Raw genomic sequence first — 27,963 nt, 5'->3', positions numbered from 1 at the left:
GGCAGAGAGCCCTCCTTGACCTCTGCTGGACTCCGTGTGCATAAGAAAGGAATGTCACTGTGTCAGCCACTAGGTTTGGGGGTTTTTCTACTTTGCCAGTAGTTACTCGGCCTAAGCCCTGGGATGGCGCAGGCTGTCCCTTTCTTCCTGAGTTCTCATAAGGGCTGTATCTCGAATTCGCTTGTATTGCCTAATTGTCCAAGTTTTTGGCCTAACAGTCTTTTAATGGCATTTCCATGGCCTCAGCATCTGGAGCTGTGTCCCTAAGGCAGACCTGTCGGGGTGGTGGTTGCTTCAAGCAAGTCCTTGACATTCGGGGAAGGGAAGGGACGTGGGTGAGCGATGGCCACGGGTTGCTCCCGACCTCAAGCTCCACTTCCACTTTCAAGCCAAGGACACGCCAGGGCGGCCCTGGCCGGTGACAGAGCAGGCAGAACACCAGGGCCAGCTGCGGGGCTCTGGCGGGGCCGGCGAGGCTTGGTCCGCACCTGCGTCCTCCCCACAGTGCTGGGGCCACCCCGTCTCCCTGGCCGTGGTTCATGCTGGTCCATGGCGCCGCGTTCTCTCTCACTTCCTCTCCTGCACCACAGCTTCTGTTCCTTTCCATCTTTAATGGAAATTACTGATGCATTCGGCTCTAAAACCTTTACTTTATCGCTTTTCTCTCTTTTCTCTTGCCATATCGCCTGACATAATCGATACGCTTTTGTTTCTTCTTGTTTTGTATTCTGTTTCTTCTGTGATTGTCCCCTTCTATACTGTAGCCATTTTCACCTCTGCTGGTTTTGGAAGCTATGCGTTCTTTCTGGCATATTATCACAGCTGGTGTTCATCTAATCAGGGCTTCTGCTCCCCCGGTAGCGTACAGGAGCCATGAGCATGTACCTCCCTGGGCACCCTTCGGCTTCCATGTGATGGTTTTTAAGGGTTTTTTGGTTTTTGGTTTAGTATTTTTTTGTTTTGTTTTGTTTTTGAGAGAGAACGACAGAGAGAGAGAGAGAGAGAGAGAGAGAATCCCAACCAAGTAGGTTCCACCCCCAGCACAGAGGCTCACTCTGGGCTAGAACTCACAAACTGTGGGATCATGACCTGAGCTGAAATAAAGAGTCGGACACTTAACTGACTGGGCCACCCAGGTGCCCCAGTGTTCGAGTATTTTAGTGAAATATTTTTTTCCCACAGAAATCATTTATTTATAGGGTTTTTGTATGGTTACTTACTGCCCATTTTTTGAGCCACTTCCCTGCAGACATTCTGTCTGTGGTCATGTTCTTGCTGCAATTAGACTTACTTTTAATGTCTGCTGGTGCAGTTTTCCTTGTTGTAGTCTTAGAATGAATGCCTTTATCTTCAGTTTTGAAAACTATTTCACAGAGGATTTCATGTTGGTACTTACTCGAGGACATCATTGCTATGTCTGGGCCCCCACCCGGGGCTGCACCAGGGCAAGATTGGAACGAGCCTGGGACTACGAGGCAGGTGGCCTGGGGTCAGGCCAGGAGTCACCCTGTCTAAATGAGGAAGCAAAAGTTTCCTCCCTGTGGGGAGGTGACGTGAGACCCTGTGAGCTGTGGCTCCCATCCCTCCCACAGCCCCTCCCACAGCCCGTCCATGTTAGATGTTAGTGCCTGTGTGCGACTGCTGGTGTAGGTGGTGCACCTTGAGGACAACAGATCCACATTTCAACACCTTTATTTATCACTTTACCAATTTGACACACAATGTTAACAGCAAACACAGGAGGAGCAGTATGGAGACAGACACGAGCTGCTTCACTACAGGTTTGCAGGTCAGGCCTTGACGGCAGCTCTGACCGGGGACACAGTGCCTCATGCTCTGGGGAGGGAGAGGAGGGCCACCCCGATCCCATACATATCCCTGGTTGAGTGCGGCTTTGAGACGCCAGCAGACGTGCCTTTCTGAGTCAGAACACCCAAGACGTCGACTCTACTCTTCACTATCACACTGATAAAGTGATACACTCAGGACTCCCTAATGGTAACAAAACAGTGTAAAAATATATTTCCCTTTCCTGAAAAAAACTTAGTACAAACTAGTAGTATACGATCCCTTTCAAGTTTCTTTTAAGTTGTGCGGGTTTCCTTTCTGTTTGGCTTGGTTTGGGTTTTCAAGAGTCTAGAGGGAGAGAAAAAAACCTCTCGAAGCTCAGGGTGGCCACTGCCCAGCCCACCTGGGGCCATGCCCTCCACATGCCCAGGGACAGAGGCCATACCCTGAACCACCAGGTTCCACAGTGTTCAGTAGTCAATCAGTGGAGGGGAACTGTTCACGGTCAGTGTTTTAAGGATATTCTAGCCTATTGGTAACTTCACAGTACAGCTGAATTTTCAACCTGGCCTGCATGGAACAGGTGACCACAGGGTGTCCCATGTGGCGTGGACTGCAAGACGGGGGAGCCGCCAACTTGTGTATGAAGAGAGCTGGGCTGGGTCCCCAGGGCAGGGCCAGCACATGCTTTTCCCGTAAAGGGCCAGATGGTGAAAATTTTAGGTGTCCCCTCCTACCACCACCAGGCGACATAGCGCAAAACCGGCCATACGTCATGCCCGACTGAGCACACGGGCACAGCTGGGCGCCAAAAAACTATTCACAGAAGCAGTCTGGGGTGGGGGCATGAGCCCGCTGCCGCAGGCCCTGTCCACGAGCAGCCAGAGGGACGCCCGTGGCCTGTCCTGAGCGCTGAGCACGGGGACGCAGACGCAGAGCCACACCAACAGGAAGTGGTGCCAGCGAGCCGCCTGTGCGCACTGTTCCCCGGCTTCTCGCATCGGCTGTGATTTTCATCTGCCGCAAACGTAGGACTGGGGACACTAGAGGTGTGAAAATACTCCGGTATAAATATATATCTTCTGCGATAACATCCTAAACTTACATGATTTGAACTTCACTTTGGTAAAGCTGACTGTTACCGCCACCTAGTTGCCTATCCTATCACGTTAAATAGAAATAAATAAGTGTTCTGGTGTGATCAGTGTTAAGCACCCTCCTCCAGTTCTCCTGACACTCACATGCTGTCAGCCCTGCCCTCCCTGGCAGAACGTGTCCTGTCTCCTCGTGCTGTGCGGTCTCTCGCTCACAGATAGACGCTGGATTTCTGGGTAACCACAGTTAGTAGAAGATAATTGGCATTGCATATAACATGCAGCAAAGACACACACCCTGCCTGTGTGTTCTCAGTGTTCAGACGCCGATGGAGGAGCACGCGTGTGCGTGTGTGTGCGCGCGCATGCACACATGTTCTGTGTGCGGGGGCCACACACATGCGGGGACACGTTTAGCAGATTATTTTAAGCTGATGGAATGGAGAGCACTGAGGACTCGTGATGGAGTCTTTGCCACCTCCCCCTCCTTTTGAGGGAACGTCCAGGCTTTGTCTGGGGACGGGTACCATCTGAAGAGGCTTTGGGGTTGGGCAGGGGAGGCAGGGGAGACTGTAGCCCCTGTGGGGCCAACCGGACCTCCCTGCTGTGGGACGGGGTGGACCGCCAAGGGGACCCATTCACAAACCCCATGGGAAGGTGCTGTGAGAACAGTCAGGAGCACATTGGGAAACACTGGTCACAAGTGAGCAGCTCAGCTCCACCAGACTGTGGCACTGGTGCCTTCCACTAAGAAGAGGGCTCCTGCTCTGGGGAAGGGCGTGACAGCAGGGGTCCCCGTGGGCAGGCAGATGTGTGGTTTCTCTTGCTTAGACCCCAATCTCCCAGGGTTGTCCTGGGGAGGCTGTTTTGCCTGGAGACCACGCTCTGGCACAGAAGATGGCCTCCTGGGAGTGAGAGGGGCTGAGAAGGGCCGGTGGAAGGGGGTTGTGCATTCCCGGTACAGGCTGTGGCATGGGGACCCTCGTCCCTCGGCTCACTGGGGCATGCACACTGTGGGGGCCAAGGTCCTGCTGGACTCCAGCGTCCACGCTGTGTCATGGCTGTGACGGGGGGGCCCAGGCGGTAATGGCAGGAGGCGGAGCCCCACCGCCTCAGACGGTGCTCCCCAACATGGTGCCCAAGAGGATCTGGGAGGAGGTCTGGTTTGTGATCTGCTCGTTGTTGAGAAACATTTGTCATGTTCAGAGTCGCCTTCCAACATTTCCCACGTCCTCCCCTTGCCTCCAGATCCTCACCGCAGTCCAGCCGGGGATACTGTGTCCTGCTTGCTTGTCCCTCCTCCAGCACTCAGTCCTTGGTTTCCCCACCTTCCCCCACCATGGGGTGGAGAGGCCTGGCTGGGCAGCTCAGGATCGCCAAGGTAGAAACTAGAGACTGCAGTGAGCACAGGTGACTCAAGGCCTGCAACCATCTCAGATTTTTCCCTGCACTGGGAAGTCTCAGAACCTCGGAAGGAAGCTGCTGGCGAGGCCCCACCGTGGGGGCGAGGGGGAGGACCACATCCCTTTGGAGGGGCCATGCTGGATGGGAGCTCGAGCCCCAAGCCCCACCACACAGACGAGGGACCATCCCTAGCTCTAGCGATGACCAGCATGCCCTTTGGGCACAGGGAGACGGGTGCGTGTGCCACCCCAATGCTGGTATTTATTTCAACAGCCTGTGCTGTGCGCCAGGGAGTGCCCCCAACCAGCCAGCTGCCACGGACACAGAACAGTGGCCAGGGTGGACGGGCTCCAAGAAGCATTTCCCTGAGGCTCCCATGGGCTTTTCCCAAGACCAGCGCCAGGACCACACAGCCCCACCAGTCACTTGCCAGGCTTGGTGGCACTTCTGCAAGGGGACATGTCCCCATGAAGCCACTGTGATAAGAGTCCCAATGCTTGGCTCCCCTGTCCAGCCTCATGGAGAAACCAAATGCCAACAAATGCTGCTGGCCTCGGAGCCCTTTGTGGGCCTGCCTCTCTTGTGTGGTTTTCTGCATTTGCAGGGGTTGGGAGAGGTTAGGGAACACTCATGCAGAGACTGAACCACTGAGATCTGTGCCACGTGCCAGTGAACAGGGAGCAGCCACAGGGACCCACAGCCCGAAGGCCCTGAGTGCAGAGTGGGGCTCTGGACAGAAGACACCATCATGCCAGCAAAGTGACTGCATGGGAAGCCTTAGCCAGCAGGGTCTCCTGGCCTAGAGACACAAACGGCAGGAGAGAAAGGGGCAGAAATGGTATTCTGTCTTTGCTGAACCATTCTGGGAACAAATACATTTCCAGTTTATTCTTAGAAAAACACAATAAAGTGAACGGTCTTGTCCTTGGTTTCCATTTTGACAACTTCAGACCGTGTTCCTCTGGTCCACTGAGGAGCCCCTTCCACTGGCTCACCTTCCTCCAGCTCCACAACGTGTGTGCGTGTGTGTGTGTGAGCATGTGCGTGTGTGCAAGCACACACATCACATGTAGGTATGTGTGAGTGTGTGTGCACATGCAAGCACCTGTCCCACCTCTCCACACCTTCATGATGTCCTGTTAGCAGCTCACTTCTGTCTTCTTGGTGCTGCTGGTTAGTGCGTTAGCTTGTGCTGCCCTCAAGGTTCCAGGGAGGGGTTTGCAGGTCAGCAGGGGGCCAGCTTCTGACAGGGTCTGTCCCACTCACCCCTTATGGCCCACCGGCCCCTTTAAAATGGACTTTTCGCCTGTAAGCCAGGTAGTTAGTGTGGTCTGGTCCCAGGAGACGCTCTGAAAAAGGCCATTTGTTGTCGGCCAGCACTGGACGCGGCAGGTGTGTTCAAAATGGTCAGTGATTTCGGGGCCTCACTTGGGGGTCAGAGAGAAGCATGCCAGGCCCCAAGCAGGGGGAGGCCTGACTGCCACCCCCACGGTCCCCCGGGGCCCCAGCCTTGAGTTCTTCCCCAGGGAGCAAGGGAATGTAATGAAGTGTGAGGTGGCACGGGCCCCAGCGGGAAGGGCTGCTCCTGGGCTGGCTACTTGCCACCCTGTACCTTCTGGTCATAGGTGCCCGCGTGCTTATAGCCCGGTACGTAGCCTGACTCATCCACCAGGTCCACACGGCCCACCTTGCTTTTGCCCTTGCCTGATGGGTCGAAGCATTCCTTGTGGGAGCCCGTGAACTTGGTCATGTCCGTGAGCTGGGACACAGTGGGCGACGAGATGGCCTTCTGTAGAGGGAGAGAATGGGGCGCGCCCGTGTGAGCGCAAGGGGCCAAGTGAGCACGTGAGGCTGTCGGCAGCTGGGTCGGCACACCCCCAGGGAGTAACACGTCCCCTGTCCCACCCCAGACCCCATGGGCTGCTGCCCTCCAGGGAGTCCCTGCTAGCCATGCTCACCATCACCCCTGAGATGATGGGGGCCTTGCCCTCAATGAGCCTGTGCACCTCACGGACGGCCCCCTCGCTGCTCTTGTCTTTGAATCTCTTCTTGGAGAGCTCTTCAAGCGCCTCCTTGAACTGCTCGAATGTGATGGTCCAGCAGGATTTCCCTCTGAGGGAGGAGAGCGCTCAGGGCCCAGGCCAGGGCCACTCCCCTCCATAACTCACAGCCCCACCAAGTAGCGCCCCCAGAACCTGCTGACATCCGGGGACCAGGTGATGTCAGGGGACCCCTTCCCAGGGACCTGGTGGCATCAGGAGACCCCTGCCCAGGGACCAAGTGACATTGGGGAAACCCTGGCCCTGCCCAGGGACCTGATGACATCGGGAGACTACCTCCCAGGGACCTGGTGACATCGGGGGACCCCTGCCCCTGTCTGGGCACCCAGTGACATCGGGGTAACCCTCCCCCCACCCAGGGACCAGTGACATCAGGGGATCCCTACCCAGGAACCTGGTGGGGGCCCAGTGGCCTTGGGGAACCCCCACCTCTCTCCCACAGCAGAAATCAAGTCTAACGTTAAAATACAGAATATGCCCCTCCCCCGCCCTGGTGTGCACTGTTTTTGCCCAACAGTCAGCCGCCATGGGCTACGGCAGCAAATATAAATTGTCTTGGAAAAAAGCTTAAAGGAACTATATCCTTTATGAACTGGACATTAAAACAAAGCTGCTGTCTGGTTCTAAAATGGGGCGTGTGTGGCGTCCACTCAGAGAAGGAGGGAAAAAGTCAGGTCAAGAAGCTCGTCCCATCTGAACCACACAGAGGCCAAGTCCTGCCTGGGGCCACCGTGGCCCGATGTCCCTGTCATCATACAGGGACGGAGTCGGGTGGCGGCCTCACCAATACGCCCAGCAAAGTGGTCCCAGGGCCTGTCCCTCCTCCCAGGACCCCCACTGCCCCCACCTGAAAGCCACCTGCCTAAGGGGCACAAGGTGGCTAGGGGCAGATGCAGCCCTATTCACTCCTTGCCGCAGGCCACTCACAAAATTTCAGGAAGATTCTAAACTGTGCACTTTTTATAATTTTTACTAAAAAACCATTTTTACCACTTTGACTGGATCTCTCCTGCTAATCCATGGAGTGAGTTGTCAGGGTTTTAGAACAAGAGGTCCTGTGGGGGCGGCTCCCTGCCATTCAGGGACACCCTGTGGGTGCAGAGGCCTGAGTGGGACGGCCCTGCAGATGTCCACGAGCAGATGGCCCAGAACAGCCACAATAACCACGAAGGCACAGGGACAGACCCACACGAGGGTTTCCACGGAAGAGCAAAGAAAGGCAGCCCAGCAGAGAAAGGGCCGTCTCTAAACAGCTGATGCTGGTACAGTGGGGACCCAGCCCTGCACTGTGCCTCGAAGTGCCTACAGAGACTCACTCAAAATGGGCCATCGTCCTAAGTTCAGCACAAAACCTAGAACTATAAACTTCTGGAAGAATACCTAAGAGAAAAACTTTGTGATCTTGGGTGAAGCAAAGATTTCTTAGAAACAACACCAAAAAAGTCCATAAAAGAGACAAGGAATTGGAATGCACCGAAATTTAAAACACCACGCCCTTGAAAAGATGCTGTTTTGAGGAATACAAAATGAGCCACAGATGGGGAGAAAATACGGGCAAACAGACACCTGAAAGAGAAAGCTTTTCAAACTTAACAGGGAGAATCCCGCATAGAAAACAGGGCAAAATACCCGAACCAGACACTGTCCAGGAAGACCCCTGGGTGGCCCGCGCAGAGCACACAAAGCACCACCCCACATGGCGAGTCTTACCAGACTGGACGGCCAGCGTGGCTGAAGCCAGTGAAATGGCCACACCGGGAGGATGTGGTCAGCTGGGCACTCCGACGTGGCGTCCACCCGGGGAGGCAGTTTGGCAGTTACGGCTCTGAGCCCCCAAGTCTGGGCTCGACACAGGACAGACGCACCATAGTCCCACGTAAACCATGTAGTCAGGTGTCCTTCAGCAGTGAACAGATGGACACCACACGCAGGGACTCAGAGGCACTTGACGTGCCCGTTGGAAGACACGGGACACAGCCCACAGTCGGGGATTGGGGCTGGGAAGCCTGAGCCCCCACGGGGCCTGCACTCAGAACACAAATGCCCCTTCTGTCCTCGGGTGCTGGTCCCGACCACGACCGCACAGCAGGGGCTGGTGACCTGGTGGGTGCAGGGCTTCCTCAGACCCAGTGGTGGGCAGTGGGCTCTGCCCCCGCAGCAGTTGGCCTCGACCCCCCCACCCAGCCTCTGGGGAAACGTTCCTCGGCAGCAAGGTTCCTCACAGCAGCCGCCCCACATGGAGATCCCTGCCCTGCTGCCTGGCCAAGGCCCTGTTTGTTTGTCCTGGGCCGTCAAAGGCACTCCTGTCTCCTATTCACGCCCTGCCCGGGTGGCATGTGGATACCAGGCCTGACGGCCAGCCCCGGGACTGGCCGCCGGAGCACGCAGCCCTCTCTGGGCACCGCGGCACCAGGCGCCACCAGTGGGAGTCACTTGAGCTGGGGGTGGGGGGAAAGGCTGACGGGGGCTCCCATCAGAGGGCCACATTCAGAGCTGGTGGACACGGGCCTAAGGCCGACTCTCCCACTCCACCTGGCTGGGCCAGGTGTCCCCAAGTGTCCCCATCGTGATTGCCCATCAGGGAGTTCTCCCCAGGGGACCCGGCACCCTGCTGCTGAGAGCAATGCACAGCGAGTTCTAGAATGACAATGCCCGTCTCTTCCCCAGAGACACTGATCACATTACACTGCTCTCTGGACACAGAGTGAGCCTGTTCTCCAGAGTCCACAGAACTGGAGGGTGTCCCCACACTGAAACCCCCTCTCCCAGCTCCAGGCCTGGCTGGCCAGTGCCCTGCCTGCAGGCCCGCCCAGCAGTAATGGGGTCACTGATCACACACAAGGCCCCATGAGCTGGGGTTTCACTTTGCTTCCCAAGCCTTGTGTCCCCTAGGCCTCCAGACCCAACTCAGGGTGGGCAGGGGGCTAAACCCTGCCAGTGCCAAAGGTCACCTGGGGACACTGGGGCTGGCGGGGGCCCGGGCAGCCCTCCAGAGACAGGCGTATGTCCCTCCAGGGCCAACAGCAGGAAAGCTCCCGGGCTTCGGGCCAAAATGTGCCAGCACCTCCATGATTCAAGACCGATGGCACTCCCAGGGACACCTCTCCAAGAGGTGGCAGGCAGCATGCTGGGTCTTCACGGAGAACTTGGCATTCATGTGGGAAGAAGCTACTGGCCCCCCATGCCCCGCCCCGCAGCAAAGCCAGGGCCCTGGGTGACCTGTCCAGAGGGCAGCCTGGCTGGCCAGGATGCCCGTGCAGGCAGGAAGTGGGGTGTCAAGGGGCCACTTAAGGCCCTGATGAGGCTCAGTGAGAAGGAGGGGCCTGTGGGGAATTCCTTTGGGCTGGCAGGAGTGAGGGGCTCCTGGGGGAGCTGTCATTGTGGCTGTGATGTAGCGGCGATGCCCTCACATCATGCCTGACCTGGGGCAGTTCCCAGGCCAGACCAGCAGCTCCAACTGCACGCTGTGCCCAAGGAGGACCGCCGGTGGGACGCCTGGGGGGCTCTGTCCATCAAGTGTCTGACTTTAGCTCAGGTCATGGTCTCAACGGTACCCGAAGCCCGGCTTTGGGTCTGTGCTGACAGCTCGGAGCCTGCTACCGACCCTCTGTCCTCTCTCTCTGCCCCTCCCCTGCGTTCGCTTGCTCTTGCCCTCTCTCTTAAAAAAAATAAACAACAGAAAAAGGAGGACCAATTGAAGCCAGACCTTCCTGGCAGACAGTGGCCGCCCTGCTCCTACCCAGGGCTCCCCATTGCTGCTGATCCACCCGCCTATCAGGGCCTGGGCACAACCATGATGCTGTGGGGCTGTAGGGGCCGCGGGGAGGCCCTGACCTGCCTGAAGGGGCAGCTGTGGCCCCGACTCTTCCCGGCCAAGTAGGAAAAAGCCACCCTAGCGTGCTTGCTTCATGCAGGTGCCTGGGGCTGGGCTTGCCCTGTGAGGGGCAGGGGCGGGGTCCCTGGGGGCTCCAGCCACCACCCCCACCCACAACCTGCACCCCTAATTGCCATCGTGGCTATGGCAGGGGATGGGCTATGAAACAGACCCACTGAGGTCACTGAAACCATTTCTGAGCATTTGGGGAAGGCCACCTTAAAAGGACAAAAGGTGTGCTAAGACCCAGCATCCACATCAACCCAGCAAGGGGCCAAGTGTCAGCAACTCCCCAATTCCAGACACACCAGGCTGCCCATTGTGGAGGCCCTACATGGCCTCAGGCCAGGAGAGGGCCCCCACAGAGAAGGCCTCAGCCACATGGCCATCCTGACCCCGCCGCTGACCCCAAATGCCCACGCTCACTTGCCCCCTGCCTGGAGAGTGTGGGCCCTGGGCAGACCCAGCACAGGGGAGCCCTTGTCCCTGGTGTCTCTGGGATGTGTCCGCACGCACAGGGCCCTGCCAACCTCAACCAGACCTCCCGTGGATGCCCCTGCCCCACAATCGTGCTGGACCGGCGGCAGGCAGCATCTGGACTGTGTTCCGTGGAGAAGGCTTAGCTCTGTTATTCCCGCTTCCTGCCTCGGACAAATCCCACCATGTCCGGGCCGTGGCCACGTCCTGGCTGGGGCCACAGGGTGTGTGGCAAGAATGGAGCCGGTCAGTGGCCAACAGGCCCCAGGGAGCCCCACCAAGGTGCTTCTTCCTAACCTGAGACCCAGACACCAGCATCATGTTGCAGGAAACATGGCCCCTCACTCTGAACACACAGCAACCCCAAAATAGGCGCATGCATGGGCCAGGAGGCCGCCCTCTGCCCCCCTTGGCCGGGCCCTCCACCTGCACCCCACGCGAGCACACAGGCCTAACTGAGGGGACGCTGTCGTCCAGGCTCCCCACATGGGGCTGTCAGGGTGCTATTTGTGCAGGATAGCACACAGAGTCTGGATTAATTAGTATTTCAGACCCACCGAGGTCTGCCCCTCGGGGCGGAGAGGGTGCCAGAAGGCTTTGTCTTGGTAACAATAGCGTTCAATCGAGATCCGGTGTGGAGCTGCAAGAAATTTTTTTAAACAACCTCCTTAAGCCTCAACTGCCTAAAGCAAAACTTACAGAAAAGGTGACACAGGACAGACCCCGACAGACCACTGTCAGCTGCCACATGGACATCAGCACACAGAATTCCTGACCAGGAACACTGGAATTCCCTGTTAGTGATGTTCCTGCAACAGAAGCAGGTGTGTCTGTGAGCATGACCAGGTGTGTCTGTGAACAGAGCCAGGTGTGTCTGTGAGCAGGACCAGGTGTCTGTGCGCAGGCTCTGTGGAAGAGCTGCACTTACACTAGAATCGGAGACCAGGGATGGTGTGCAGAGTGGGGTAAGGTGGGGGCCGGCAGGACACATGTGTCTGGGAATCTGGACAGGCCACAGGGAAGCCAGAGCTCACCCAGACCCCCATCCCCCAGTCCTCCACATGCTGCTGGCTTCTGTCATTCTTCCTGGGGGCTGCATGAGCCCCTCCTCTGGCCCCATCTCCCTGGGAACCTCTGGCCTGGAGGTGAGCAGCCTCCCAGAGACCCTCTCTGAGAAATGCCAGCCCCTCCTCCTGCCTACCTGCCCCTGGGCCCCCGCTCTGAGAGGGGGGAGAGCCCACCAGTGTGACCCCAAGTCCCCCAGCACACTTCCCAGGCTCTGTCCTGACTCCTGAAACTCCATGTTGGTGTCCTTGAAGGAGCCAGGTCCTGCCAAGCTGGTACCCAGGTGTCCTGCACTGGCCTCCCCGTGCTGCTGGGGTGCGGTGTGAGTCTAGGCCCCTGAAACAGGGGGAGCCAGTGTCCTCCTCAGGGATACCCTGCGGCCACAAACCCAGAAGAGGCAGATATTCTTTGCTAAATAACAGGGCTGGAGTGTCCTGAAGCCTTGGAACCTATAGCGTTCCCTGGAGAATTCCCTATTTGCGTGCAGGGAGAATTCCCTATTTGCGCAGGCCTGTGTGGGGCTGCTCACCCCGCCAAGCCCCTCGGCTCCCAGAAGTACCCGCCCACGAAAGGCAGGATCTTGTTCTGGGCTCTTGCCTTAACCTCTTCCGCTAAAGGCACAGCGCCAGCCCCTCTGGGTACAGTGGAGTCTGCACGGGACACACTGTGTTGCAAGTGGGATTGAGAACCAGGCTCTGGGCCCCTGAGGGACACCACAGGCCCTGTAGGGGGATAGGGCTCCTGGGGGCAGGCGCATCAGAGGGAAGCTTCTGGAAGCCACTCTGGCTCTCCCTGAGCCCCTGCTCAGTGTCCCTGCTGTTCACTCCCACGTCTCCCGGATCTTGACACCTGGGCCCAGGCCAGCAAAAGCTCTAGGTGCTGAAGCCCTTGGGATGGTCGCTGGGCCCACCGATGGGACGCCGGGGCCCAGGGTCCAGACCGAGACCCCATTTCTGTGCAAGAACCCTCGGCATGAGGACACCACAGCATGAGGGGCACCACGGCACACCCCCAATCACGAAAGAGGGCCTCAGAACCAAGGAGAGCAGAGTGGCATGGGAGGGTGGCCCCGGGTTACCAGCAGGGACAGAGGAGAAGGGGGTTCAGCCCACCTGGGCCCTCTGGGGCCCCCTGGCTCTGAGATGGCTGCCCAGGCCCACACTAGCCCGTGGCTCACCGTCTGGGCCACAGGTTCTCTAAGACCTGTCCTAAGATGCTCTGCCCACAAGTCCCAGCCATGACACAGAAAACACTGAAGCCCTGAGGGTGCGGGTGCCGCATTTCCCACACTTTACACTCTGGTCTTGGTGGGCTGAACCAGAGGGAGACTTGAGGCTCCCGGACAGATGTCCCCGGGCAGGTGGTGCCCTACGGGCTGGATGAGGACACAGGTAGAAACTTCTAGCCGCTCAGTCACCCAGCACCTGGCCCCACAAGTGCACGGCCAGGGGTCTCTGTCAGCGCCTGCAGGCAGCCTGAGGGCAAGTGGAGTGGGCTGAAAGGTGGCCCCGAGAAAGGAACGGCCACATCCTAACCCCCAGAACTGTGAATGTGACCTTGTTTGGAGAAAGGGTCTTTGCAGGTGTCATCAAGCTGAAGGTATCAAGGCAAGGTCTGATTTGCCTGGCGGCCCTGAACCCAATGACAAGTGTGGGGGTGGGGGGCGTGGGGGGGCAGGTCCTACACAGCCCTGCTGCAGGGGCAAGGCAGCCAGGTCCCAGCCTCGGTGGGAGCCAGAGTCACTCCACATCGCAGGCAGACCTGAGGAGCTGCCCATGGATACAAAAACTGTCCTTCACAATCCTAAACAAAACATTAACCAACAGAATCCCGTCATACTAATGCCACCGTCATAAACGCAGGGAGAGCATCTGACAGAAGTCAGCATCTATGCATCATGCGAATTCTTAGTAAATCGAAAAAAGAGGAAACTCCTTAATCTGAGAAAAAGGGCCACTTGAAAAAAACTGAAAAATGCCGCCACACTTGAAATATTGAAAGCGTTTGTTTTTAAGTTGGGCAAGTACTATATTCCCCATGTCAGTACAGTAAGGCAAGAAAAGGAAATGAAGATATAAAAATTGTTAGGGAAAAAAACTCATCATCTGCAGTTTCTAGGGTTGTGCACACACCAAACCCAAAGGGATCCCAGGACGATTATTAGCATCAATAAGTGAGTCTAGTGGTGTTTCTGGATACGTGGTCAACACACAAAAGGCCATTTCATTTCTGCATAACAGCAAAGATGCACAGTAAAAAGCATTTAGAAATGCAACATTTAAAATATGAAGAAATACAAGTTCCTAGGAACACCGCTCACAGAGGACGCACAGTCAACACAGAAAACTCGGCCACTGAAGGAAACAAAAGGCCTAAATGATGACGTTATGAACATGGGTTGGAATCTACATACAGAAAGATGTCAGCTGTCCCTAAATTTAACCAGCCTTAACTTAATCTGGATAAAAACTCCGACAACTTTTGTGTCTAGTATCCAGATGCACTGAGCTGGGAGAAGGGCTGTGAATACACAGTGATTTTAAAAGGACAAGATTTGCTCCACGGGCATGGAGACTCAAGAGAAAGGTCTGGAAGCAAAGACAGCACCAATGGGACAGAATCAACAATGGGAGGGATGCCAGAGCCCAAACACATGTGCACACGTGTGTGACAAGGTGGCCCTGCAGAAAAAAGGGAGGAGCATATTTTCAGTAAATGGCAGACGCAGGGGAGACGGGGCATCGACACCACCCTTCAGGCGCTCCGAGGACTGAAGTAGGAAAGGCAAAATCCTCACGAAGGTGAGGGCTGAGGGTATCTGACGTCCTGGGGATAGAGAAAGATCCACTGCACAAGCCTCAAAAATCACTGCCCTTAAAGGAAACAATTCTAGGATGGCACCAGGCTGAAATCAAGAACTTCTGTTCATCAAAAAATATCACCGATGGAGAGAAAAGGGAAGCCATGGGGTAGGAGAAGATACAAATATGGGCTTGTCTCCAGAACCTGCAAAGGACCCTACAACTCAATGAGAAAAAGGCAGCAAGTCCAGAGAAGCAGGCAGGGGCCCCTGCCAGGGTGGAAGGCCCAGTGGGGCAGGGCCTGCAGGGTGTCAGGAGAATGGAGCCTCAGACCCCAAGGACGCGGGGGACAACTGACCAAGCAGCAGGAATCAGAACCAGGGCGCAGCGGGCCACGCGGCCGAGGGGGCCGTCCACCCACAGACGTGCGACCTGCTGCCAGGGAAAGGGTGCAGCGAGTCCTGAGGGAGCAGGCCAGGGGCCGTCAAAGGCCGAGGGGCACAGGGCCAGGGGCCCCAGGGGCTGCCACAACTGGTCCTCCGAAGCACCGAGAAGGGGGCCACCCTAGAGCGTCTCCCACCCACCAGCTCCTGCCCCTCAAGCCAGGGGCCCTTCCAGCTGGCCGGACCATGGGACACAGCCAAATGACAAAGAACCAGCCTCCCCTGTTCCCTCAGGGGACAGGCAAACGTTCTGGAGAGACCCCACACAGAGACAGGGGAGCCTCGTGCCAGCCACTCAACCCAGACTCAACTAAGCAGGGCAGCCTCGGGTGGTCCTGTCTGGCCAGCAAACCCCTAGCCGAGGTCAGGGAGTGGGGACCACTGTCTGTGCCAAGCCCTGCTGGGTGGCAGAGTCATGAGCAAAAGCAAATGGGGTCACTGTCTTAAAGCCCTGGTTTGGGGACAGTCTGTCCTACGGTATTAAATGACGGGAGCGGGGTCGAGGGTCAGTGAGTGCACGAAGTGCGTACACCTGGATGGAGAAGGAGGGTGTGGGTGGGCTTTCTACAGACAGCTTGTGACGCAGCGCCGCAGGCACACTCGAGGAGCACCTGACTTAACCTGACTTAACGTCGGTTCTGGGCCCAGACCCACACCTGCACTGCACGCCCCACACCCTGCCCACCTGGCGCCCCCTGCCCCCCCCACCCCCCTGTGCAGGTGAGACAGCGGGGCATGTGGGGACTGCACGAGGTGACCCGGGGGCACCGGCTGCTGGGTACTGTCCCCAGTGCAGTGGGGCTTCCCACCTGGCAGGTGCTCAGCAGACATGCAGTCACACAGGTGTGACAGGGAGAGATCTGGGGAAACGTGGCTCAGGGCCGGAGGTCACATGGAGCCCACGCAGGGGCACTGCACTTATGCCAAGAGAACCAGAGACACAGGCACCCTGGGGACATGCTGGAGACATGCAGGGACACGTGGGGACACAAAGGGACATACGCTGGGGACACATGGGTGCGCCCCACCACAGAGGCAGCAGGAGGAGTGGAAAAGGCTCCAGGTGGTTTTAACATCTAGGCTTGAGCAAAGGTAAGAATCCATCATTCCTCAGCACAAACCTAATTAAAAACAAGAAAAAGTCGGTGTGAACGTGCTCCTCCCAGGACCGGCTGGAAGGTCCCCCTGCTGAGAGAAGCTAGGGCTGGGGGCGAAGGCTGGGAAGGCAGAAAACTGTCACTGCTTTACACTCTATGCAAGACTTTAGACTCTTCACCAAGAAGGTCCTGTGTTTGAATGCTAAATTACACCTCCCGGCTGACGGCCGTCCTGTGCTATTGCACAGTTCCAGGGAATAAGGAGCTTGGAAGCAGACTGACACCCCACATCAGATGAGAGGTGGGGAGGAGGGAGGAGCAGCCCCCCCCCCCCCACAGGCCGCTCCTGGGGCTCACACAGGGCCGCACCCTCACCCGAGGCCCCAGCAGGGCCAACCCCGCACCCCGCACTCTCCGCTGCTGCAAAGGGTCCCCCTGAAGACGCACTGCTGAGGGCAGACACCAGGGCTCTGTCCTCACCCAGAAAGGCTGGAGACCACGTCTGAGCCCCAGGTGCAGGTGCGCTCCATCCCCCCACCCCCTTGAGGTAAGGCTGCTGCTTACACACAGGCAAGTGTCTGCCAGGTCCAGGGTCTGTGGGCTCAGGGGCACACCGCCCCGGCCCCACCGCCCTCCAGCTGGAGCCACGCTGAGCCCAGAGAGGACCTGACACTTCAAGGTGCAGCAGGGCCCTTGCCTTGTGGTCCCAAGATCCCCAGACATGCTCCTCCTGCCTCACCAGCAACATCACCAGCTATAAACAGGCCTGGCTTCCAGGCAGCGCAGCCTCTCCCAGAGGAAGCTTTTCATTCTCAATCTCTCCTGCCTGGAGCACTCTGCGGCCCTGAGGACCGTCTGGCTGCTAAAAGCCTTCTCTGCATCCTCAAGCAGTGATGAGTGATTTAATTTTCTTTAAATTCTCCTGTGATTTACACATTTTCCACCATGAGTATTTATAACCTTGTATACACTTTTACAACAGTTATTTACTGAGACTTCAAAGGATTCGGGAAGAGGAGCCAAACAGCACCAGGGAGATAAGAATACAGCCAAGAGAACTTCCCATGATCTCCATCACTTCATCCTTCTGTACTCACGGAGAGGGATTTTCTAATGTAGCACTTAAGTTAGGGTACCTTTCTGACTCATGGAACCCTCTGGAAATCAGGAAAGCGGCAGACCCTTCCGCCAGGAGAATGCACATACCCTCCTACCGCAGGCAATTTGCAGACAAATTCACCAGCACCCCTCCCCCCAGAACCCTCGAGGAGCCCTGTGATTTGGACCATGTGATGGGAAGAGTGGCTGGTACCAGAGACAGGGTCACAGAATCCAGCTTAATTAAGGCATCAGTCAAGCCGCTGTTTCGCTGCCCCACCCCCATTTCCTGCTTGTTCCAAGCTCTCTCCCCATCACTCCAAGCCTCTGTGGTCCCAGGGCACTCAGGATCCAGATTGGCCTTTACCAATCACCTCCTAGGAGTGTGGGGCTGCCCTGGATTGTGCAGAGCTCCCCCCGCCCCCCCCCCCCACCTCCATTGGGTCCTCCCTGAGAGGCTGGCCATGGGGAGTCAGGACAGGCCTGCAGAGTGGGACATGGGAGCTGGGTCCTTTATCCAGCGTCCCCGGGACCCTGCCGAGACCCTGCTGGTATCCAAAAAATGCCAGGTAAATTAACCACTAAATACGCAGATAGATGGCCACACTGTCAGCTTACCCTAAACGGTGTCTCATCTTCAGAGACACCAAACGCCTGTCGAAATAGTCATGAGCAGAGTGGCAGGAATGGATATTCTCCCCAGCTCATTTCGAGGCTGCATTTGTGTAACTGAAACCGCAGAATAAAGGGTTTCTCTGGTCCTGCTGCACAGGTGGGGCACTGCTCCCCAGAGGTGTGTGAGCAAACCTACTGGCAGCAGATCTCTTCATCCTGACTGCCAGGTTCTGTGCTCACAGGCGATAAGTGAATGTGTCACCCTCCGTGGAGGCTGCTGGAGTCGCACAGTGAGCGGCAGACACTGTCACCTGGCATGATAATGGTGAAGCAAATATGACCAGAGAGGGGCCTAGGACCCCGAGGGGGCGGCGCGGTCTTTGTCAAGGGACCACGCTCACTCTGGGCTCTCTGTGTGGCCCCGGGTCTCCCGGAATTGGGGCTGCAGGGCACTGGCTTCATTACACACCCTCTAAGTCCTAATTCCCTTCGGTCTTGCCGGCGGCGACCACCTCAGGCCCGGGCGTCCCCGTAGCGGGACGTGGGGAGGCAGCAGCGGCGGCTACGGCGGCGGGGAAAGGGGCTGCCCGGAGGGGGGGGGAGGGGGGGGGAGGGGGGGGGCGGGGCACGGCTTCGTCGCGTGAAGCGCTGCCGCCCAGACAGGCCTCAGCGCCTCATCCGGGGCCCACGCACCAACCACCTGTCCCTTGCGGCGCGGTCGCCCCCGCCCGCGCCCCTCGCGCCCCCGGACCCACGCCCCCGACGCAGCCCCCCGGGGCCTCAGCGCGCAGCACCGACCGCCAGGCAGCCCAGGGCCTGGGATGGGGGCGCAGGGACGCAGGGGGCCGCAGCCAGGAGGGGGCGTGGTGGGCGCAGGTGGCAGGCGGGGCGGGCCCGGGCGGGGTGGGTGGTCCTGCGTCCAGCGCCCGGGACCTAGCTCTGCGGACGCTTACCTCGGAGATGCGGCCACTGCAGCGAGCGCCTCCGCGACTCGGCCGCGGGCGACCGGGTGTCCGGCGAGCTCCCGCACCTCCGCCGCCCCGGGCTCGCCAGCCCCGCACCGCGCGCCCCGATGGCCCGCCACGCACCGCGCGCTCATTGGCCCGCCACGCCCCACGCGCTCATTGTCCCGCCCCCGGCCCGGCCCGCCCCGCACGCTCATTGGCCCGTCCCCGGCCCTGCCACACTCCGGGCCCCTCCTGGCCCGGGGAACGCGCGGGGTGCCTTACAAGGCCGGCGCGGCGCAGGGGCGTGGGAACCCCGCAAAGGAGGCGAGCCCGGGGCGGTGGGCTAGGGGCGGCCGCACCTGGCCCTCCGGGACCTCGGGAGGCTCGCCCGCATCCCCACGGCAGACAGCACGGGAGCGAACGGGCCTCCGGCGAGGGGCGGGGGGACGGCGGGGCGCTGGCCTCTCCGCTGAGACTCGGGCCAACGAGGTGGCCCAATGTGGAGTGGGGTCGGGGTCGGCGGTGCGGGCTGGGACCTCACGCAGGGGGCGCAGGGAGGGCCGGCGGGGAATGGGCCTCGTCCCGGAGATTGGGAGCAGCCGGAACGTGCAGCCGCGCCTGGGTGCGGTCAGGCCATGCTGGGCCCCGGTGCAGCCAGGGCCGCCCTCCCAGGGACAAGCAGCGGTTGCATTCCCAGCGCAGCCAGGAGACCCTTTTCTTCCTGCGCTCGAGGTGGGCCCGTCCTGCCTACCTGCGCACGCAGATCCGGAAATCTTCCAATGTCTCCTCTTTTCTGGCTGAGGCCTGCTGCCCTTCCCCTCCAGGCTGGCCCCACTTGCTTAGTGCTGGGGCTTGGGGTAAGGGTCTCCCTGTCTGTCCTGCAGGACACCCTCCAGAAGAGAAGGCCGGTCGGGGGGCGGGGTGTGACCCTTCTTCCAGTTTCATTGCTGTGGCTCCCTTGGACCTCGCCAAGGAACCACTATCCCAGGTTCTGCCCTCCCCTCCTGGCTACAGAACCCCCACCCACATGCCCACCCAGTCTCTGTCCTTGGTCCATCTGGCACCAGACCCCCGCCCCCACCCAGGCTCTGTCCTTAACTCTCCCAGCTGCAGAGACCCCCCCCCCCCACACACACACACACATACACCCCCTCCAGACTCTGCCCTGCGCTCAGAGCCCCATGAATCACAAGTGCCAGACTCTGCAGGTGGGATGCAGCTTTGGGGCTCACCTCAGAGATTCCAGCCTGCTCAGAGCCTGCACAGGCAGCTCACGAACCAGAGAGGGGGCTATGGTGCAGGCTCTGCCGCAGACCACTAGGCCACGGTGGGGAGGACGTGCTTTTCCTGACATTTTGGGAGCCAGGGACAGGCAGCCCTAGGGGCTCAGCCCCACCCCAGCCCCACAGAGGTCCTGGGTTCCACATGCCTCCTTTCAACCCTCTAGTTTCTACTTCTGCTACAAACTGGTAGAAGATGGGCGACCGTCTAGAGGTCTGTTCGTTGAGACTCAGGGTTCTGTTTGTTCAGGTCGGAGCTGGACAGCGTCTTCGCTGCATCCCACTCAGGCCTGAGCACTGCTTTCTCCTGGACATCACTACTAATGATGCAAGAGGAAGAAAGAAAAACATTGCACACTATGTTCCCACTGTCGTATCGGCCAAAGGTGACCGTTGAATCCATTTTGCAAGACCTGTTAGAGCTCTGACATAGACACAGGGTAATCTGCCAACGGAGGTGGGCACCAGGTTTCAGGAGCATAAATGTTCAAGGAGCATTTTCCCTGGGAAGGAGAGGCAAGGCCTCGGGAGATGGGGACACCCTCAGGGCCAGATGGGCAGAGTCACGGCCCGCGGAGGTCCTGCCCCCACATTTCAGGCTGGCTGGCGCCCTGCTTCTGGAGGGTGGAGACAGCATCACTGTCAGGGCCAGCTATACATACGGGGCCTGGTCAGAATTCAAACTTGGGGCCCCTTGTGTAAAAATTAGTAGCACCCCCAAGATGGCAACAACAGCGTATTGAACAGAGCTCAGGGTCCTCCTTGGGGTCCTCAGCACACACAGCCCTGACTGCAGTCCTGCTGCCAGGCAACTCTTGGGACTCAGAGAGGTTGGGTAGTTGACACGAGGACACACAGAGGCATAGGGCAGGGCTGGCGCCCACAGCCCGTGCGTGTGATGCTTACTTCAGAAACTTGCCTTTTCATCTTTATTTTTAAATGCAAATTTATTTAGTTTGAGAGAGAGAGGTGGGAAGGGGCAGAGAGAGAGGGGGGTGGAGACAGAGAATCCCAAGCAGGCCCCGCACCGTCAGCGCAGAGCCCGATACGGGGCTCGATCTCATGGATTGTGACATCATGACCTGAGCCAAAATTAACAGTTGGATGCTCAACTGACGGAGCCACCCAGGAAGCCCAAAACTTGCTTTTTTAGCTTATGAATTTATCCTTGCAATCATAAAACTGGGCCTGGAGTGTGCACCAGAGGAGGCGTGTGAACAAGGTGGCTCTCTGGCTGCCCCTCTGGGAGGACGCGGTCCACCACCAAGTTATCGGGTGATGAAAACAGAAACAATCTGCCACCACTGAGATCCAAGCCCTTCGAGGAGCTGCTCCCACATGTGCATGAAAACCTGTCAGAAGGCAGCCGTGGGACAGAGAGGTGCCACAGCCTCCCAGGAAGCCTCCACATGGTAACAAAATCTGTCCCTTAGTACGGTCCAGATCTGCCCCCAGTTAATCTAAGCCAGAGTTCCTCTGCAGCGTTCCATGCACAGGACCGCGTGCGCACCTCCTGGTTAGCGCAGCCATGCCCTCTGCCCTGACACAGTGCTCCCCTCGAGAGTTCCGGGATTGGGTTCATCCCAGTGCCTCTCCACCTCCTGGGGACACAGCAGCTGAGCCTTTTAAGGTCCGGCAGACTCTGCTTCCATGATTGCATTTTCTGCTTTTGCAGAGGAAAATGGGCCTTTGTGCAGCAGCACGTACCATCTGTCCCATTGTTACAGTTTTTTGCGTCCAGATGAGGCAGAGTGACAGAAATTAGGTGTGCTCTCTCACATGGAGCAAAGGCAGCAAAGCACAGGACCCCTGAGTGGCAGGGTCCCCAGCAAGTGCCTGGGTAGTAGCCTCCAAGCGCCATGCAGGGTGACAGAACTCAAAGATGGACCCAGAGCCCCGCAGGAGCCCGTGAGAATGCAGCTGGGTCTGGCCAGCGTGTGCAGCAAGTGTGGAGGCCGAGCTCAAGACTCAGCATCCGTGGAGTGTCGACTGAGGCAACAGGGGAAGGAGACAACTTAGTGGGGGACTATTAGCCCCAACCAAGACACAAAGATCAAAGTCTTTAACTGTATCTCGGAATAAATTTCAAGAATATTCATAAAAATACAGGAATACTCAGCACCCCAAAAGGTGAACATAATGATTCCATGTAGCAGTACCAGGGGTGCAAACCAGCAGGAAAATCAGATCCATGTGACAAGACCAGTCATCTGGGACTGACCCAGGACTGATACGAGGTATTAGCACAGCTAACTGCATTCCACAGGGCCTGAAATTTAAGTTGAGACATGGGAGTCACAGCAGCACCACAGACTGAATTAGTAGGACTGAAAAACTACAGTGTGTGACATGGAAAATACCCTGGACAGGCCAATGGCAGATTAGGCACGGAACAAATGTAGCAACAGAAGCTACCCAAAGTGAAACAGGAAGAAGAGAATTAGAAAACCCGGATCGTCAGTGATCTGTGGGACAGCTTTAGGTAGCCTACTGTGTGCTTAATTGGGGTTCCCCCAAAAGCAGAGAGAATACTTGGGACAAGGGTGCAGAAAAGGTGTTAGAAAAATAATGGCCAAATGTTTCCAAGTTTGACGTAAGCTATAACCCACAGACGCAAGAGGCTGGATGCTCCCCAACCATAAGGAGCACAAGGGGAACGCTGCTGGCAGTGAGCAGGAAGGGACAGGAACAGCCAGAAGACCGGCACAGTGTGAAGGGGCAGAGGAACAGAGGGGGCGGCACGCCGAGGGTCCCTGGGTGAAGTGTGCTGAGGTGAGGCAGGGCAGCCCAAGCTCCGTTTCTAGAAAAGGTCCACGAGCCCCGGGAGAACACACACCTCCCAACAAGTGAGCCTGGGGTCCGCAGCCATCCCGTGAATCAGGCTCGTTACTTGTGTCGTCCAAATCTGTGTCTTCACTCTGTGAAAACCTGGTGAGCTGACAGGAAGCACGAGAGGGTCAGGGTGAATGTCGCACCTGTTCCCCGTGCCTCCTGTCCATGTTTGCTTCGCGCACTTCTCTCCCTTCTGCCTTCTCCAGTCACAGCACTATGTGTTTGGTGGTAGTAAGCACAGTTCTCTGTCATCTACAAATGTGTTTTTACTTTTTCCTACGTGTAGCACTTCTGGGTATGTGACTCCAGGTCAACAGCTATTTTCTGTCACGCTTTGTGGAAGTTGTTTCCTCCCTCTGTCCTTACGGCCAGAATGTCTGCTGTCTGTCTGCTCTTCCTCTGTTGGTGGTCTTTCCTCTGGCTGTCCTTAAGGTCAGAGTGTCTCCGGTGCCCCATGCTTCCGTACAGGAGGTCGAGGTGTAGATCTCCTCACCTGTGCAGCTGGCTGGACAAGAAGCCACTGGCACGTGTTTTGTGAGTCCTGGGAGACCCGGCCACTACAGTAAGTCCCTCCTCGTGGGCTTTGTGGACGCGTCTGAGGCCCACCTGCCCTCCGCACCTGCCAGCCCTCCCTCCACGTGGCCCTCACGGCTGCATCCACATTCCGACAACTTCTTCAGATTACTTTCCAGTTCAAGAACTCTCTCTTTGGCTATGTTTAATCTGGTGTTTAATTTATCCAAGTTTTAACAAGTATATTTTTTATTTCTAAAAATTCTTTTCAGTCTTTTTACGTACCTTCCTGATCATTTAGAACATCCTCTCCTTGCTTACTTATTGTCATTCTGTTTCACATTAAAATATTTTGGTTTAAAAAAAATTTTTTTAACATTGATTCTTGAGAGACAGAGAGCGTGAGCAGGGGAGGGGCAGAGACAGACACACAGAATCTGAAGCAGACTCCAGGCTCCGAGCTGTCAGCACAGAGCCCGATGTGGGGCTCGAACTCACGAGCTGTGAGATCGTGACCAGAGCCGCAGTCAGTCGCCCAACCGACTGAGCCACCCACGCGCCCCAACATTAAAATATCTTGTGCATCCTCCTTAATATCCCGTATTTCTAGTCCTTGAGGTTTCTGGGGGTCTGAATTCTCTTTTACTGTTTCTTGGCTCTCTCATGTGTGATGGTTTGTGATCTTTGGTTGTGAGCTTATCTGGACTGATCTCAAGCTCTGAAAATGTAGCTTCTTAACTTGGGCCAGTTTAGCTCAGTTTATTTTTGCCTGAGACTGGATTCATCCCGGATCCTTGCCCCCAGCTCTGTTCCTGGCTTCTGGATCAAGGCCTGGTTTCAAAGGAGCCCCTGGCCCTGGACCACCTACCTATCAGCTCACTTTTGTTCTCCAGTGTTGTGGGGATTTTCTCACTTTGTATGAATCCAGGATGCAATGAAATTACATTTTCATGAGAGCACTAATTATCTTGTGGTGAAAAGTTCACCATAAAGCCAGAAGCCCTGGGGCGCCTGGGGGGTTCAGTGGGTTAAGCGTCTGATTCTTGGTTTGGGCTCAGGTCATGATCTCACTGTTTCTGAGTTCAAGACCCATATCCGGCCCTGTGCTGGTGGCATGGGGCCTGCTTGGGATTCCCTCTCTCTCTCCTTCTCTCTGCCCCTCCCTTGCTTGCTGTCTTTCTCTCTCTCTTTCAAAATAAATAAACTTAAAAAAAAAAAAAAAAAGCCAGAATCCCCTCCTCTGTATCACACCCCTCGGCCTCACTCTGGCCAGGACTCAGGTGGCCCCCAGGCTGGGTGGGGGCAGGAGGGGCTTTGAAAAGGCCACTTGAAACCCAAGAATTTAAAGTTTACCAAGACTGATTTCAAGCTTATTGCCAGTGAAATTATTTTTTATTATTTCGTATAACTTTCTAAGAAATTCTGAAGAATTTCCTTAAAGGCTACTTAGGTTCATAACAGTTGTCAACATTCCTAAGTAACACAAGTGAAAACATCACACCAAGTCTGTCCTGAATCTTGGAGCACGATGGGGACGTGTTTGAAAAATTATGAATGGCTTTCAAGTATGGCTTCCAGGTGGAGTGAGGCGCAGGGGTGGTCAAAGTCTTTCCATTTAGCACAAGTCAGGGTGCGCACAGGCTCCCTTCTTCCCTTGACTCTGGATGCAGGACCCAGCACTCCGCTTGGAAGAAGCCGGGCCATCGGATGCCACTGGTGCCTGCATAGAGTCGAGGGCTGCACTGCATCATGAACACGGAGGGAGCGCCTGCCGGCCTCAGGCCAGTCAGGCATCATGGGAGTCGGGGTGAGCGCCTGCCCTGGACTCAGGGGCTTCCGTGGCAGGGTGGACACAAGTTGTGCTGACAGAGATATCCAGGTTGACCCTGGTCTCTCCCTGAGCATCGAGCGGGCTCTCTGCTTCCTAGCTGGGTGGCGATGCCCGGCCCCAAGTCTCCTCTTTTATCTGTCCTGGAAGCTGGATGTCCTCTCCATTGCACACCTGCCCATCTGCAGGCTTCCTGGTGGTGATGACAGTGGCAGGCTCCATGCCGTAGACCTGCTGCCTCTCCAAGGGGACATCCATGTGCGGCACATTCTGGCTGCTGGAGGGCAGTGTGTGCGGGAGCCTGAGTTTCTTCAGGGCTGCTTCCCGAGCCCGGATCTCTAAGGCCATTGGTGTGTGGACAGCCCATTTGGCCAGTGTGGGCTCCTCGTCTCCTGCAGAGCAAAAGAAAGTGCCATGAGCACCTGAGGGCGGTGAGCAGAAGGCGTGCCCAGTCCTTGGCCCCAGGTGCAGAACCGGCCCTCTGCAAGGAAGGCCAAGGACAGGTTCCTGGTGCAGTCCGTCCTGACATCTTGCCGGGAGGGCAGCTGCTTCTGCACAGAACATCTGTGTCTGCACACACAGCCCTGCTCAGCGGGTCAGCGGGAACCCTCCTCCACCTATCCCCCATGCTGGGATCCCCGTACTGGGCATCTCCTCAGACCCAGCAGCAATGCTCATGGCTCCTGGTGCAGCGGGCAGGCATTTCCCCACCCACACCCAGGATGACTGGCGGTGCCGACGGCCTTGTCCACCAGCTGTGGGTGCAGCGCTGGCCCAGCCCACCAGCCACGTGCACGTCCCAGGCCCACCTGTGCCAGTCCTCAGTGATGTCAGACTCACACCTGCTCATGTGACAGGGACCTCACCCCACCACATGTGGTTTTCAGTCACATTTCCCAGAGGATGGCAGCAGGTACACACTTGTTTGTGGGTCTTCTGGGTTCCTTGTTCCCTGAAGTGCCTAGTCATCATGTGTCTACGTTTTTCCTGCTGGTGTCATAGTACTTTGTGTCCTGGACACCAATTTTTGTCAGCTATGTGTTACAAATATTTTCCCAATTTTTGACAGCCTCCCTTTGTATCTGGGTGTGATCTAATTTCTGTGTATCTTCCTTTAGGGACAGTGCCTTAAAGAAAATCTTGCTTAAGGACCCTCAGTCACCATGAGGACATAAGGACAGTACCAGGAGTGCCCGGGGGGGGGCTCAGTCTGTGAAGCATCGGACTCTGGGTCTCGGTTCAGGTCAAAATCTCACGGTTTCCTGGGATCGAGCCCCGCATCGGGCTCTGTGCTGACAGTGCTAAGCCTGCTTGGGATTCTCTCTTTCCCTGGCTCTCTACCCCTCCCCTATTCTCCGTCTCTCCCAAAATAAATAAATAAATTTAAAAAAAGAAGATAGTACCAAATATTATCTTCCAGTTTGTATAGTTGTCCCTTCACGCATTATGTCTTTAGTCCACGTGGAATTAATTTGTGTAAACGGTACAAGGTGGGGTCTGGTTTCATTAGTGTTATTCCCACACGGCACCAAATGTTTCCGCGTTTATGAAACAATCTACCCACCCCTGCTCGTCAGTCGCCCCACACCAGAAACAGTGTCCCTGTGCCCACTGACGTGCTCGCGGCCCCTGCAAGCCACCACACCAGGCCCTGTGCTTATTTCTGCACAGACACCACTCTGTCTTTGATTCACAAGCTTCGTGGAAGCAGCCCAGCCAGACATCCTAAATTGCTCCTTTTCTGCTTCTTGGCATTCTTGATCCTTTGCAGTTCCATACACATCTCAGACGCAGGGTTTCGAGCTGGCATCCTGCACTGGCCTCTCTGGGAGGCCTGGCACGCACTCTGTGAACTGTGTCTGTCCGCACTCATCAGGCTCCTTAAAACGTCCCTCTGCAAGTTTTATCATTTTCTCCATGAGTCCGGCATGTCTTTTGTTAGGTCTGTTCCTAGGGACATTGCTTTCTAAAAATGCTACAAAAATGGTCTATTTTTCACTCCCTAACATTCCTTACTTCTGTGTGAAGTGCCTGTTTCACTTTCACCTTAAAACGTGCATCAGCCAGGAGGGCAGCCCTGGGCTGATGGCCCCCTGTACTGCAGGCAGGACTCCACTCTGCTATAGCTTCCATTACAACGAGTGTAGCTAGTCGATATTCCCTGGAAGGACTCCCCTTTTTTATCGCCAAATATTTAAAAATACGCATTTTATTTGTCTCTGGAGTGTGCCAGCTTGCTCACGACATATCTACAGTCTCATTTGCTGTTCCTGGACTCATTGGACCCGAGTGTGTGCGGGTTTGCAGTGCAGGGCCCTCAGCCCCACTGCCTCGCACAATGCCCCCCGAGCAGCCCTCCTTGCAGGGGACCCCGCTCACACCACAGACCCAAGCCCCACCTCCGGTCACGCTCTCCGCCTGTCGTCCCTTCTTTGAGTGTCAGGTAACTTCTCCAGTTCCAGCTTCGAGCTCACGAACTCCAACTGTGACCCGTGTGCTACAAAACCCTCAGTCAGCTGCCCCACGTCAGTGGTATTTTCTGCAGCTCTAAGTTTTATTTGGTTTCTCTTCAAATACACATGCAATTTAAACAAGTTTTCTGTTCTCTTCAGATGTTTTCCCCTTTGCCTGTTGTTTCCCCAAACAACAACCACAGTTACTTTGCATTTGGTCCTTGAGCCCAACTCCCAACATGTGTCTTTTTCGGTGGTGGCCTTGGCCTCCATGAGGGCGTGGCCATGTGGGAT

The 27,963-nt window shown here is 56.7% G+C and overlaps 2 protein-coding genes across 3 annotated transcripts in view; both read right to left on the bottom strand.

Moving 5' to 3' along the window:
• Positions 1-1,676: 1,676 nt before the first annotated feature.
• Positions 1,677-18,978, bottom strand: LOC131508576 (tubulin polymerization-promoting protein-like). Its single transcript, XM_058723562.1, has 3 exons — positions 18,770-18,978; positions 6,245-6,398; positions 1,677-6,075 (listed from the first exon to the last, which is right to left on the bottom strand). The coding sequence occupies exons 1-3, from the start codon at positions 18,976-18,978 to the stop codon at positions 5,881-5,883; spliced, it is 558 nt and encodes a 185-aa protein (XP_058579545.1). The 3' UTR covers positions 1,677-5,880.
• Positions 18,979-24,750: 5,772 nt separating this feature from the next.
• LOC131509699 (palmitoyltransferase ZDHHC11-like) overlaps positions 24,751-27,963 on the bottom strand; it is a 39,979-nt gene continuing 36,766 nt past the window's right edge. For both annotated transcript variants that reach the window (XM_058725723.1, XM_058725724.1), the window contains one exon: positions 24,751-25,608. In XM_058725723.1, coding sequence (XP_058581706.1) covers positions 25,313-25,608 — 296 coding nt within the window. In that variant the 3' untranslated portion in view covers positions 24,751-25,312. The remainder of the gene's footprint in view (positions 25,609-27,963) is intronic.

Source organism: Neofelis nebulosa, chromosome 4, assembly GCF_028018385.1.
Source record: "Neofelis nebulosa isolate mNeoNeb1 chromosome 4, mNeoNeb1.pri, whole genome shotgun sequence".
In the NCBI taxonomy this organism is placed as follows: Eukaryota; Metazoa; Chordata; class Mammalia; order Carnivora; family Felidae; genus Neofelis; species Neofelis nebulosa.
This window is presented reverse-complemented; position numbering and strand designations above follow the sequence as displayed.